Source organism: Lepeophtheirus salmonis, chromosome 12 (genome assembly GCF_016086655.4).
Source record: "Lepeophtheirus salmonis chromosome 12, UVic_Lsal_1.4, whole genome shotgun sequence".
NCBI classification, from domain to species: Eukaryota; Metazoa; Arthropoda; class Copepoda; order Siphonostomatoida; family Caligidae; genus Lepeophtheirus; species Lepeophtheirus salmonis.
This window is the reverse complement of record NC_052142.2, coordinates 6,084,365-6,098,497: the sequence shown is the minus strand read 5'-3', so window position 1 is coordinate 6,098,497 and position 14,133 is coordinate 6,084,365. Positions and strand designations below refer to the sequence as shown.

At 29.3% G+C, this 14,133-nt stretch overlaps 1 protein-coding gene across 13 annotated transcripts in view; it reads right to left on the bottom strand.

Moving 5' to 3' along the window:
• Nucleotides 1-2,589: 2,589 nt before the first annotated feature.
• LOC121127156 (basement membrane proteoglycan) overlaps nt 2,590-14,133 on the bottom strand; it is a 106,957-nt gene continuing 95,413 nt past the window's right edge. For 8 of the 13 annotated variants that reach the window (XM_040722508.2, XM_071892307.1, XM_040722506.2 and 5 more), the window contains 4 exons: nt 10,284-10,520; nt 9,102-9,287; nt 2,948-3,119; nt 2,590-2,869 (listed from right to left, as the gene is read on the bottom strand). In XM_040722508.2, coding sequence (XP_040578442.1) covers nt 2,785-2,869; nt 2,948-3,119; nt 9,102-9,287; nt 10,284-10,520 — 680 coding nt within the window. In that variant the 3' untranslated portion in view covers nt 2,590-2,784. Of the gene's footprint in view, nt 2,870-2,947; nt 3,120-9,101; nt 9,288-10,283; nt 10,521-13,898; nt 14,048-14,133 lie in introns of those variants that run through there. The other 5 variants (XM_040722507.2, XM_071892306.1, XM_040722510.2 and 2 more) reach the window with 5 other exon arrangements.

Here is a 14,133-nt window from a genome sequence, read left to right as displayed (position 1 = left end):
AAACTGTAGGATTCATTGGTTCACTCTACCTTTGACAGGACTAATGTGTCCAATATTTCAATTTCTCCAACATCGGATGAGTCTTTTCAAAGAATATGATGTAACCGAAATCATATATCTCCTAATAAGTGTCTATCGTATTTACTCAGCTGTTGGTTGGTTTGTACTTTTCCTTCTAAAATTGTATCCATCTTTTATCTCGTTCTTGGTGCGTAGAGTAGATTGACCAACATATTCAATTAGATTATTTTTGGCTTCTACTTAATTAGTGTTTGGCTGGACCATTTCAATTAAATGGTCGATCCATCTTGCAATATGCTTGTAATTTTCAAGTACGTTGCAATGTGGATTGATATTGACAGTTTAGTTCGAGATAGGAGCTATGAAGCTACTCGGACTGTATTGTTGTGTTGCATGAATTGAACCAATTTTCATACTTATCTTCTTAATTAAGGGTTCTTCTCCAATATTCATCATAGCCAATTTAATTAGAATATTGACTCTTCCTACTTTAGCTATCTGAGGTTTAATAACAACCCTCCAACTATCTGTAGGAAGAGGGTTGAACTACAGGATTAATTTAAGTTGAATTTCCTGGTTTTGGTTGATTGAAACGTCTAAATCAAATATAACTGTACATTTAGTAGGCAGCGTTGTCTTCCTTTGAATTAAAATTGGAATTTCTTTATCGTTAAGGCTAAACATAAGTGGATCCATTCATATTACATTGTTTGATTCTCTAAATGTTATTATTTCCACTTCTTTGCTACAGGGACCAAACCTTGCAATTAATTTCTCTTGTAGATAAGTGTTAAAGTTCATGTCCCTTAGAGATCCGCGAGATATTGTTGAAGGATTTCCCGAATTTCTTAATATAATGGGACTATAGACAATGGTGATGTTACACCATATATGAAGATATCTAAATTCTTCTTTGGGTGTCCAATTATTTTGAGTTTATTGTTGATTGCTCAGAATACTACTGTCGCTAATAGCGTCAAGACTCGATTTATCAATGTTTTTAACAAAGTCTCTTCCTCCGTGGCGTCGAAGATATTATTTCTTGATTCCACCATTCCTTGGAAACTTTATGTAAATTGATTATTATGCCAGTGATTGTTCCATAGTTGCAATACTATATATTGCAATATTGAATACTTTGCTATCATTGTTGGAAGACTCTTCTTTATTCTCTCTCATCTTGTCTTCCAATTTATCGATTTCTGACGTAAATAACTTTTTAGTTTGCTCCACATCTTCACTTTGTTTCTTTTACTTACTAACTTGATTTATTCTAATTCCACGTTTACTTGTTTCTTAAGGTAATTTTCCATAAATTCCATGATTTCTTTAAAAGAATTTTCTCCATCGATTTCGATTTACAAGGCATGTTTTATTTTATCCTGCATTTTCAAAAAGCTCAATGACTTAAAACCTACAATTTATTCGTTTCATTCTAATCCCCAAATCCTAGAACCAACAAATAATTATCCCATAAGGTCTTCCAATTTCAGAATTCTTTGGAATTTATGTGTTTCTCAAGTAGAGGTGGAGATTTTAAAAGTATTTTCATTTCTTGATTTATTTCTGTGACACTTTCTTCCTCCAAAGATCGTTCCTCTATTTTGTCATTATTTGTGCAATTAAATGCTTTAAACATTTTGTCTATCATTTCAAAGTGTTTTTTTATCTCTTCTGATAGACTCTTCACGGTGTTTTTCATCTCTTCTGATGGACTCCTCTGGAGTTCGCTTTGCTCTTCTATCAAGATCATCATCATTATCATCGTCGGATTATCCTTCTTATTTTTATCGACTGTTTTTAGACTTCCTTCCAAAGATTTGACATTTTCTTTCAAAATTCGATTTTGAAATTAATCTTTTCGTTAACTAGATCTGTAACATCCTAAGGACTGCGCGATGTTAGGTTTAAAACGATCCAATAATGATGATAACTGATTTTTATCTTATGTACACAATTATATTTTATTATATTATTAACGAATTAGCAAAGCATTATATACACAATGTCATGGTCAATCCCATATTAATAATGGCTTTTCTTTCAAGTACCTTTTGCTAGAGAGAGAGCCACGTACCAACCTGCTTATTAAGCTACTAGAACCCAACAGTAGCTGTTACTATTTTTTCAGAACGAGATGCTACGTAACTGAGATGAAAAATCGAAGTATGTGGGTTAAAAATAGGAAATTTATATTTGGAAATATTTTAAAAGTTAATTAATAATTCATTTTGAAATTTGTTTATCCTGTTGAAAGTTAAAGTTATACATTTGATTATTATGTAAGTTGCAGCTGGTAATAGTTGGGTATACACACATTATATAAATAATTTTCTGAGGTATATATTACGTATGTATGATTATCAAATACACATAATAAATTAACATTCCATGCACAAAAAATACTAATTATTCTTCAATTGTTTTGTAGCACAGATTTTTTTAATCAAAAGAATTATTTGAAGAACTTGAAAACACTGTTTTTCGCGAGTCAGATTTAAAGTACAACTATGGATATCATTCAATGTGAAAAATATAAATACTTTAACAAATAATGGTATATTAATATGAACTTAGAGTATTGTTATATTTTCAATTTTATAATATTTACTATTCTATAAAGAAATAATAGAATCATGTAATGCTATTTACAACTAGTGCTACATATAATAATTAATACACTTAATATTTTTCTAGTATGATGTAATTTCTTGAAAAATAAGCTTGACATTACTATTTGACATTTTCTCTATCACAATTAATTTAGCCTACAAATTCGTAAGTTAATTTATCTTCCCCGATCGAACATGTATAAGATCCAGCACTTTCTGTGGTATAGTAAAGGAATCTGTTTCATAAATATAAATTAATAAAATGTAATTTAAAAAAAAATTTATAAAGAAGGTGTAACAGATAAAATATTTACATTAGCTTGTGCCCGTCCTGGAATACATTGGTTCCAAAAAAACCATCCTCTTTGGTCCATTTGGGATCTTCAAAACGATTTAATCTGTCAATACATTCAAATTCAAAGCTGCTTCCAGGAAGTACTTCATTGAAATTAGACGTTATTCTCAGATTGGACATTTCAGTATCTTCTAAAAAACAACAACTTAGTAATCTAATAATTGTCTCAAACAGTTTGTATATGATTTTTATCAATTATGATTGATATAATAATTATAGAATTAATACATTCTAATATTATTAATCAAAAATTTCATTACGGGGGGTAGGGAGGGGGACATTCTAAAGGTGAATTTTGAGTTTACACAGAGTATATTTCATAGTAGGGATGCAACTTTTATTTATTGCCTTGTTCAGGCACTATCTTGCCTTGAATATCCAGTTAAAACCCAATAAAATCAGCTTTCTTATCATTTATGAAAATGAAAGTTAGTGAGTTCGCCTGAAAAGATATAAATTTTGGTTTTGTGATTAGAAAAAATAACTGCCGTTCTTTTTGTTAAGGCAAATTTATATTCATTTTTAATTGAAAATGTTTGCACTACTACAATTTAACAAAGAAAGAACAAAATTTAAGAAGAAAAAAAAGTAGAAACCGTTTTCTTCTTCTAATAAATAAAGTAACATAGCTCTGTCGACCTCGTTCAAGATAAATTATTTTCCTAAAATGAATGTGCGTGAGTTAGATACATGATCACTCCTACTTATTAAATCTATGTTGATTTCAATGTCCATGGTCGGATGGATTTATTGAATTACTAAAAAGTCTATATATACCTAATTGGTGCTACTGCATTTGATCAATAGGGGAAAATGAAAAAAAAAAAATATATAATCCCTAGCGATAGACCTAATAATACTGTCTGGGTTTAAATAATGGAGGAAGCAAAGCATCCTTCCTTTTTGCAGTTTAACCACATCGCTACAAAGAAATAGTAAGGAGTCATATATAATACATTGTGAAAATTGTAAATCCTTTACAAAGGATAGAATTTTTAATGTCAAAATATATTTTTTTATTGCAAAGTGTACTTTTTATGAATTCTAAAAAAAATAGTCAGCTTATGAAAAATCATATGTACATTACTAATTACCTGATGAAATAATTTTGGAAAAGGGATATTTTTCACATTCTTACCTATTACAAAGTAAATTTATGTATGATACAGTAAAAAAAAAAAATATTGGGAGGCAATGGTAATTACTAGGGTTGTAAATCGTAAGCATTGTTGATATGTAAAAGAAACCCCAAAAATTAATATGATAACCCTGACAATTTGAAGAATATTTAATTAGAGAAGCTTAGCTGTCATGGCATTTCATTAGATTACCTGCAAGCTAAGATAAGAAGAAGAAATTAAGGTCAAGTTCTACTCCGTATTGAGTAAGGGCATGTTTAGGAATTATTGCATTATCGATCCTCATTCCTACCCCGATGCAGTGCCATGGGATTAGATTCGGAGAAATGAAATGGCTTGAAAAAAATAATGTATACTTTTGTTTTATAAAAATCTCTATTTATTATTATATTGTGGTTGGATAAAAGAAAAATTAAATTCTAACACAATTTAATAAAAAAGATTAGCTTGACCTTTTTTTTTAAATTCCAGTAAAAAAATGAAAGAAAACATTCTTTTCTAAAAAGAAAGTATTTGGATAAACAACAAAAGTGAACAAAAATTTAATAATTTAAAACCCTATTGAATTCCATATTCAATCCTAGTATTGCTTGAGAAGCTGAACACAAACCTGCAATTAATATTTCTGAATCAAATCTGATTTTCGATAATTTTAAATGGTAAAAAATCTCGGTATCGTAATTGTTGAAATTTTTAGAATTCTATGATAGTGAGTATATTGTATAAAAATAAATCACCTATTATTAAGGTGAATAATGAAGTTTTTATTTATTATTTAATCAACTTCGTAATTGATTATTGCTTCACTAAAATTGCAAAAAAATCAATATCGAAGCTGAATTAGACCTTCTATAACTTTAATTACAATATGCAACAAAATTCAGGCCTTGGAGCTAAAAGTCACATTTATTGATACTATTTATGGCGTAGAACATGAGAGTGACAATTACAAGCTTCAACTGCAATAAGTTTGTCCTTTATCGTCTTTATTAAGGATTCTGAGCTATATTTGGACGTGAAATAGATATACAGGGTGGACAAGGTAAATTCCAAATAACTAATCGCTAATTTTGACACTTGTAAAGGTTATGTGATAAGTATTTCCAAACTTGTGAACAGCTAAATGTGTCAGGTGTCAATTTTATTTTCAGGTTTTTTTTTCATATTTTGTCAAAGCATGGAAAAGTCAGGATAATTTCCAAAATCAAAGCTCTTTACTTGGGACTCTCCGGGCAGTAGATAATTTCCTTCCTCAAATATTCCAAGTCAACGGATTATGACGTGATTCATGCCTTTGATGGAGGAAAAGACTGAGAGAGCAGCTCATTCGACAAGATCTGATAAAATCCGGACGAAAAGGTTCATAGCTGATGAAACGATCCATTGATACTCATCCAGACACGCCAGTCGCTAGGGTGGTCATTGCCCTTAAAGTAAGCATAAAAAATGCCATCAGGGTTAATCTGGATTACTTCTCAAGAGTCAAAGCATCAAAATATTGCTTACAGAGCAAAATAAAGAAGAAAAATGATTGAAGGCAAGATTCTATTGACCAAAGGAAGAGCAAAGGTGGTTACGTGCGGTTTTTTGGGGTTTTTTTTGGATGAGAAAGTCTTCACCATTAATGCCAAGCATAGGCGTAGAAACAATAAATGGATATGTTTAGACAAATAATCCAGCTTCGGTTATAGTTCAGGTGGTCATCGGCACGCAGGGATAAGTTATGCCCTACACTTCTTCCTAAAGTGCCAAAAGTGAGCAAGGATTTATCCAAGGACATCCTCAAGGATGTGGTAATCTCATGGGTCAATCAAGTCACTGATGGAAAGCCATATACATTCCAACAAGATTCAGCATCTGTTCATAAAGCAATGATTGTCGAAGAGTTCATAGAAAAAAATATACTGAATTTTTTCACCATTTTATTATCCAGGAAACATCTGGGACCTTAATCCCTCTTACTTTTATGGCAAGGTGAAGAGGATCGCCTGCAAGATTTAATCATCATTCAATGTAAGCCTTGAATGCATCCATCGTCATTACAAATAAGGGTCTGGATCCGCATGAGGTAGCAAGGGCATGCAAAGAATTCAGGCGCCATGAACAGATCGTGATCAAGAACAAAGGCTTTTATTATAGATAATTATTTTTTACATTTAATGTGGCATTCAAATAAAAAAAAATAGTATTTCTATGTCTTATACAAGTTTCATAATTTTCCAATTACCTTATTCTGGATTTACTTTGTATACCCTTTTAGATGAAAATTAAAAGTAATAACAATTGATAAGTAATATGACGGCATCCGAAAGATAATCTATTTATTAAGTTATCTTGAATACAGCTTCTCACATTTTGTCTAATCATATAAAAAAAAAAAAAAAAAAAAAAAGAGGGATCTTATTTAAATGCTAACACTTTTTCATATTTTTCCAATTCCTTTATATTATAGCTAAAACTAAAACGAGTTAGTAAGCAATGCAAGATTTCGTTCAAACGTTCCGAAATTTAATATATACAAGTCGATTACATTCAATAAATATGTAATAAATACAAATCAATTACATTGGATAAGAAACATATCTAAATTGGCATGAATCTCCTTGCCTCTAAAATATCGATTACTCATTAAAATTAGTCCAATAATCGACTTAATTATATTTAATTTTCGAACTTTTTTACGCAGACTTAAATTCCTTATTTATCAAATATTCTGGTTTTAGGTAATTATGCTGCTGGTAATTTTGACTCAAGGATATTTTGCCGAAAACATATTTGCAGCCTTTTTATGTTTTTATTTTATTAGTTCGAACTTTACTGGTCTATCATGATCAGATTAATTATTTAGTTAGGATAAGAAGAAAAAAGGATAATAATGATGAAATAATGAATAAATAATGATAAAGAAGTAATCTGTAATCGTGCACTATTTGTAATTTATAAAGAGAAGGAGTAAGGAATCACGGATCTGGGATGATGAGTATATTTCGAAAGGATTTATTGATCTGTGGTACGTTAATGAATCATAGTCGTGGTCGTAGTTGAGGCTTGAAGAAATGGAAAAAACTCCATCAATAGAAAGAAAGGAATATCTATTTATGAATTACCGGTGGCAAATAAGTAAAATTACTGGTCACAAAATATTCTATAAGAAAACAAAAAGGCAACTTTAAAAAATCAAAGGTTATCGACCTTTTTTTGAAAGCAAATCTTTTTAAGTTTTAATATAAGGTTTATTTCTTAGTTTAAGTTATAATAAAAAGATGCAATAAATATTAGCTTCCAAGTGAGAAACTTCATTTTATTTGATTTTGTATGATTAGACACATATCTTTATATACTTATATATTTCCAATACTGAAATGTTTTTATCAATTTTTATTAGATATAATTGTAGTCTATATAATTATTTCACGTCGAAATATGGCTTTGAATCGTAACTATTGAGGTGGAAAGTTGTAATGGTCATTTTCTTGTTGTACGGCTTAAATAACAGTATAAAAGTTGGTTTTAGCCGATGGGCAAAAATGCTGTTGCATACTCTTATTCATGCTTCAAGTAAATTTGTTTTCATTATAACAATTGAAAGACCAGAACGTTTTATATTTTCAAACAAAATCCTAAGAAAATGGTTGTTTTTTACCTTTAAATGACAATTTCTGAGGATCACATTATTTGAAATAAGCATAACACATTGCAAAAAATAAAATAATTTTTATGTGTATTATTGATTCTTTTCATTTTCAAAAGTCTGCTCAAATTTATAAAATTTGTAAAATTACTAATTAGATATAAATCGAAAATTCTCCTATACTAGATTTGACACTTAAAAAATAATAACAAATTCGTAATAAACAGGTAAAGTACTATTATAATTACATTAGAGATTCAAACGATATTTTTTTCTTGAATTATGTAATGAACCAAAAAATTTATGAAAAAATTGATTTTATTTCTTGAAAGGCACACATTTCCTCCACCCCCTCCCTTCCCTACAAACACACACACACTCGTAGTTATTTGAAAAAAAAATTGGTTTTTGAAAAAAAATTTGAAGAAAAGATTATGTCTGGCCTTCTATATTTTTCTTCTTATTTTTTTGGTTATTACTATATTGTTATAATTTGATATGCATGATTAGTGTTGGATCGGTCTAAAAAAATTAAAAAGAATCAAATCCTATCAGTCTAGTAGTAATAAAATTGGTCAGTCCTAGGACCGGTCCTTATAAGTATTTTATGGAAACTACAACAGCTGAAATAGTTACTACTAATTACATCATTGAGTCAAGTTTCAAAACAAGAATACTTTTACTTAAAAGTAGAAAGTATGTCACTAGAACTTATTATTATATGTTCTAGCTATCATTAATTATATTTTTAGTTATTATATTCTTTAATCCTAGCTAGGATTGAAGAAAATAAAAAGATAGCTAGGACAGTAGGACTAAAATATCGATGTATAAATTCTTATGAATGGTAAAAAGATCGGACGGATAAAAAAAACCACTAAAAAAGGGGGATGGAGAAAAGATTGATTAGGCCATCAGACCTAGGACTAATCCAACAACGTATGATAAATGTAAGAGGAGTAGTAATAAATTACATTGATCCTAAATATAGTTATTCTTAACTCTTGGATACTGGCATAAAATACTTCATTTTTGTAAAGCTAAATTTAGTCGTAGTGTTAAAATAATGTTAACTATTTAAGATGCATTTTTATTTTCATTTTTGTTCTTTGATAATTCCTTCTTAATAATTACAGTTTTAGAATATTAAAAAAAAAAAACCACACTGTTCAAGTTGCAATTAGAAAAAATATCACACTCGTGTTAGTCATATTTTTTAAACATCTAAACATGTATATATAAAGGGCCTTTATATCAATACTAAGATAAGGCTCTCTCACAGCTTATTTTCAGTCACTGCAAATGTGGTATCCCTCAATATATGCATCCCCATCGAAACTTACTAATGATACTAATTCCGTTACTTTCGCACTCAACTTCATCGGATCCATCAGTGCAATCAAATTCACCATCACATTTGTATATCAAATCAATACAGCCTCCTTCATTCTTACAATTGAAAAATAACTCTGGAGAACATTCCGGCTGATACAAATTTGAGGTATAATTTGACAAAATTTCAGAGTCACCTAAAATCAAATTAATCTTTTTCATAAGTTATCAATATATTAAGTATTTATAATATTTTGCAGCCTTTTTGAAAATAACTTTAGTATAATTATCAAATATATTTATGTATGGTTCAATTTTCTTACTTTTAACCAGTATTTCTATACATTTTATATTCTTTAGGAGGAAAAAAAAATCTTATAATTTCAAAAAGCTTACATTTTTAATAATAATCTTTTTGATAATAGTAATAATGATTACTGATGAAATTTTTTTGTTGATCAAAAGTTTATAATATAATTAATACAAAATATATTAGGAAAATATACTATAACAAGTATCTCTATATAACTTTTAAGTGTATGTTTGACTTAACGTATAAATATCTACTAATAATTTGAAGTTAAGATATTAGTAACATTCTTGTATGATAATTATAGATATTTCATGATTAAGCAAAATTAACTAAATACTTAAAAGTAATGAATATACTTTTGTTATATGAATTATAGTATAACATAAAAACTGTAGTTGTATAGAAGCAGCATAAAACGATCTTAGAAACACTTTTTGTGACAGCTTATTCTGAAAAATTAACTTATTTCAAAAGATACTGTTCTTTAGATTATAATAGTAATATTTTTCGAATTTGGGAACCCTTCTACTTAGGATTATATTTTAACACAAATAATAAATTATTTAGACATTTTCCTTCAGTCACTCTTAAATTTCTATACGAGAAGTTGGAATAGAGAGAGAAAAGAAATATAAATCAAATTCAAAGTGAGAATAGAGCATTAGTAAAATTTATAAAAAGATAGTTTATCAAAAACTTAACAATTTTTACAATATTATTATTTTATAAAAATAGAAATACATTTCAGGCATAAGTGAATTTTTTAATCAAATATTGAATATATTATTATCGTACTTTCTTATTAAGTAAAAAGTTTTCTACTTTTTCTCTTTAAAAATCTAGGATATTTTTATGCTGCCCCTACCTAGTTATAAGTTACCTTCAGTGATATTGACAAGAAATGATAAAGATTGTCCTCCATGTAGACAAGTATACATTCCAGAATCTTCTTTATGTGCTTGTGGAATTCTTAAAATAGTTCCAGATTGCAATAAATTGCCTTTAAGGGGTTCATTGTTTTTAATCCATTTTGGAAGTTCATTTGTTTTTATATTATCTATTTGGCAATCAATATCAAATGTATCTCCTGTATTATGTACCAATTTCACCAGTTTATCTTATAATTTATATACGTAATTAGAATTTAACAATATTAATAAAAAAATAATCATTAATCTTAGTTACAGTTATGATACAATAACTATTTCTAAAATATATATATATATATTTTTTTTAATACATAATTTTTGTTACTTTATACTAAATTTTATTACCATGTATTATAGAGTTGTTAATTCTAAGCATTTACTCGTATGTTAAATTTCTTGTAGTTGGCAATATGTTTTTGTATCTTCTGAAGCTGTTATAATTATTCTTTAATTTTTGAGGAGAGAACATCTAAGTTTAAATTAATCACGATGTGTTTGCTCGAGAAAGATGAAGAGTGAAACAGAATATCTGTTGGAAAGTTATAAATGTACGTTTATCTGAAAAGTTTCGGACCTCAACGTGAACATGGCAGCACTCGTAAATAAAAGCTAGTCATATCTATCTAGCATCTGTTAACAGTTACTCACCAAAGTTTCAATCCTTTTGTAAACGTGTTTGTTATTTAAAAGTCGTTCGAGTGAGCTTATGGGCGTGTTTTTGTGAAAATTGACAAAATCGAGTATTGAGATGTCATTAAATATTTGTTATTTTAAGTGTAACATTTAAAAAGATTAAAACAATAGCAGACATATAAAGGCTTGTTGTGCTAAAATTTGACGCATCTAAGTCAATACAACTCGGTTTAATTGAATCAAAAACAAAAGAGTCTTGCGAACAATTATTTTGCAGAAAAAAATAACTGCCAAGTACTATTTAGACGAGTTAAAGAGATGGAATGATTGATTAGAGAAGTGTGTAGAGTTAAAAGGACACTATGTCGAAAATAAAAATTTTGAAAAAAATCTTTGTTAGGTTGGAAACTTTTCAGACCACCCTCGTAAGTATTTATTTGACTTAGAGTTTAATCGAAACGGTATAATTGCCACCAATACTTTTGCTAAACATCAAAATGGAAACTGTGTATATTTTCATCGTCTCATAGCAGTTTAAAGCTAATATAATGAAATGCCATGATATCTATGCTGCTTTCCTAGCAAACATATATACAAAAAATTAAGACACATAATAATAAGTTTTATTTATATAGAAGGCGATATAACTGGAATTGCTATAATTTTTTTTTCGAGTCTACGTGTGTAATAGTAGTAGTAGTATGTGAAAGTAGCGAGAGATTCCTTCTTCTCTTCATCAGTTGACTATAACGTGAGTTAATTTAGGTGACATTAATTTGGATCCAAAAAGTTTTAGTTGTATATTCACTTAATTCTCTAACTGATAATTTCATTTCTAAGTCAAAAGAATCGAATGGCAGTAGAAAGAAATAGGAAATCCAAGAAAGGAAAGTGATAAAGCCCCTGTAGAAAGGAAATGTTGTTCCTTCCATTTACCTGAACTTAGCCAGCTATCTATACACTTCTTCAAGACCCAGGAGACCATCCACACCTATGGATAGAATCGGTTTTCTAAAGTTTATTTTTAGGCTGAAAGATATCTCTATTTGAAATTGTCATTTCCTTATTCAAAGGTAATTCATCAATCCAGATCTTATCCCTGGTATTAGCCCCAATTTTGAGAAAAAAATTAGAAAAATTAAATTTCATTATTTAAATGATTCAAGGATGATGGAGTTGAAAATTACGTTTAAGAAAAAATAAAATATCTACCAGCCAAGTTCAAATACTTCAAATCAAACCCAATACTCTCGAATTTAATGGGGGTAAAATAGACTCTCACTTGTGGAAAGAGGAATAATGATTTAAGAAAATCTGAGCTTTAAAGCTTTTCTCCAATATTGAAAGATGGAATACTGACCCGGACTTTGAAAATTCCAAATATTTTGTCTCTACTGAAAAGCATTGAAGTTGAAAAAGAAGAAATCTTGATTAAAGAGGCATAGAATAACTTGGAAGAAAAAATCAAATTGGCTGTTGTTCCTGATGAGAAGAGGTACAGTTGGAATTTGTGATTTAGCCATGCAATTTTGTTCTAAGAGCTAGGTTTATCGGGAGTTCTCATGGCAAATTCTCTTCATACGGGATCGTCGTGATTGGGATAATCTAGGTTATATTGTTGTTTATATCTTTCTTTTATTAATCTTATTTGTGTATATATATTATCTAAGTTAATTTCAGTAATACGGGAATGTATGTCTATCATTTTATATTATAAACGGATGTATATATTTGTATGATAGCTGCTGCGAAGAGGCCCAGTTAATTGCTAAGTGAGAGGTTTTGTATCATCATGTAGATGAATCATATCTAGAATCGAGGCCATATTATCATGTGCGCGTATCGTGTATCACACATTGAATAGGATCTGGAATGATCTAGAATGTAATAAGTAAGCCACCACTAAACCCAAACTCTATGAATACTCGAGTCCATATCCATGTTAAGTTAATTACAATATAAACCTCCAAAAGTATTATAATATACAGTGCATTGCACAACTACATGAAACTCCCCGCTTGTTCACGAAAAACCTATGTAGACAAATAAATCTATGATAAGTTTCAAAGCACCTAATACACATCCTATTGTAAGTAGTCTCTAACGTAACTTATATCCAAAGATAAAATATTTCTTCAACATTTGTTACTAGATATCCTTTTTTTAAATATAAATAAGTTTGTAGAAACATTTTCCACGATTGCAGTTCGCCTTGAATAGGACACTAAACTACATAACCCTTGCTAATTATCCATTTTTAAGTTTCCCATCTCCCAGAACACTTAACCAATGGATGAAGCCTTTGAAATAAGAACATTTCATCCACAAACGAAGGCTTTACTTAAAGCAAAGAGTTATAGACCTTAATCGTTGAGAGAATGTAGTTATCCTCCTTCTCAATGACGTTTATTGCGCTCAAAGAGTAGAGTTTTTTTGGCAGGAAAGTTACCGATTTGAGTGAAAATAAAGTAACAAAGGCAGATTTTCTATGGTATTATAAGTTCTTTTGGGGGTTCCTATGATTATATTTCCTATATTCAAGAGAAATACGCCTTGAACAGTCAAAAAATCAAAGAAATAGTTCATACATTGACCCATGAACTTGAAGAAATTTGATTTGATGTAGTGGCTCTGGAGTTGATAATCATAACGCAAACCACAGCTATGTAAAAAAAGAATATTCTCCTAACAGTGTATCATCCCATCTAACCTGTGTCTAACAGGAAATTTTCTGAATTTTTGACCCAACTCATCTCCTCTAATCCATATATAACAGATATATGACCACTGATATATTTGTTATTTTTTGCCGCAGTTTTGTTCTGTGAAAATAGAAATACCGAAGTTATCTCATATACGAGAACTATATAATATAGAAATTACAAATGTACAAAAATTGTTTGAGTTCTAGAAGAAAAATGTCTCCCACTTACAGCATTAGAGAAAACAATTTGCAATTGGCAAATGTGGTATTCAATTGGAGTACATTTGCCGGGCTAGATATGAAGATACCAGCTACCCTCATTTTTGACAGACCGCCACTTTTCCATGTATTCTTAAGGAATGGCGGAACCGGTTGAATCTGAAAGAGTTAATTGTTGCCATGAGACTTAGAGATCCTACAAGACAAACAATATTTGGAAAGAATTATTCAAAGGTCATTTTTCT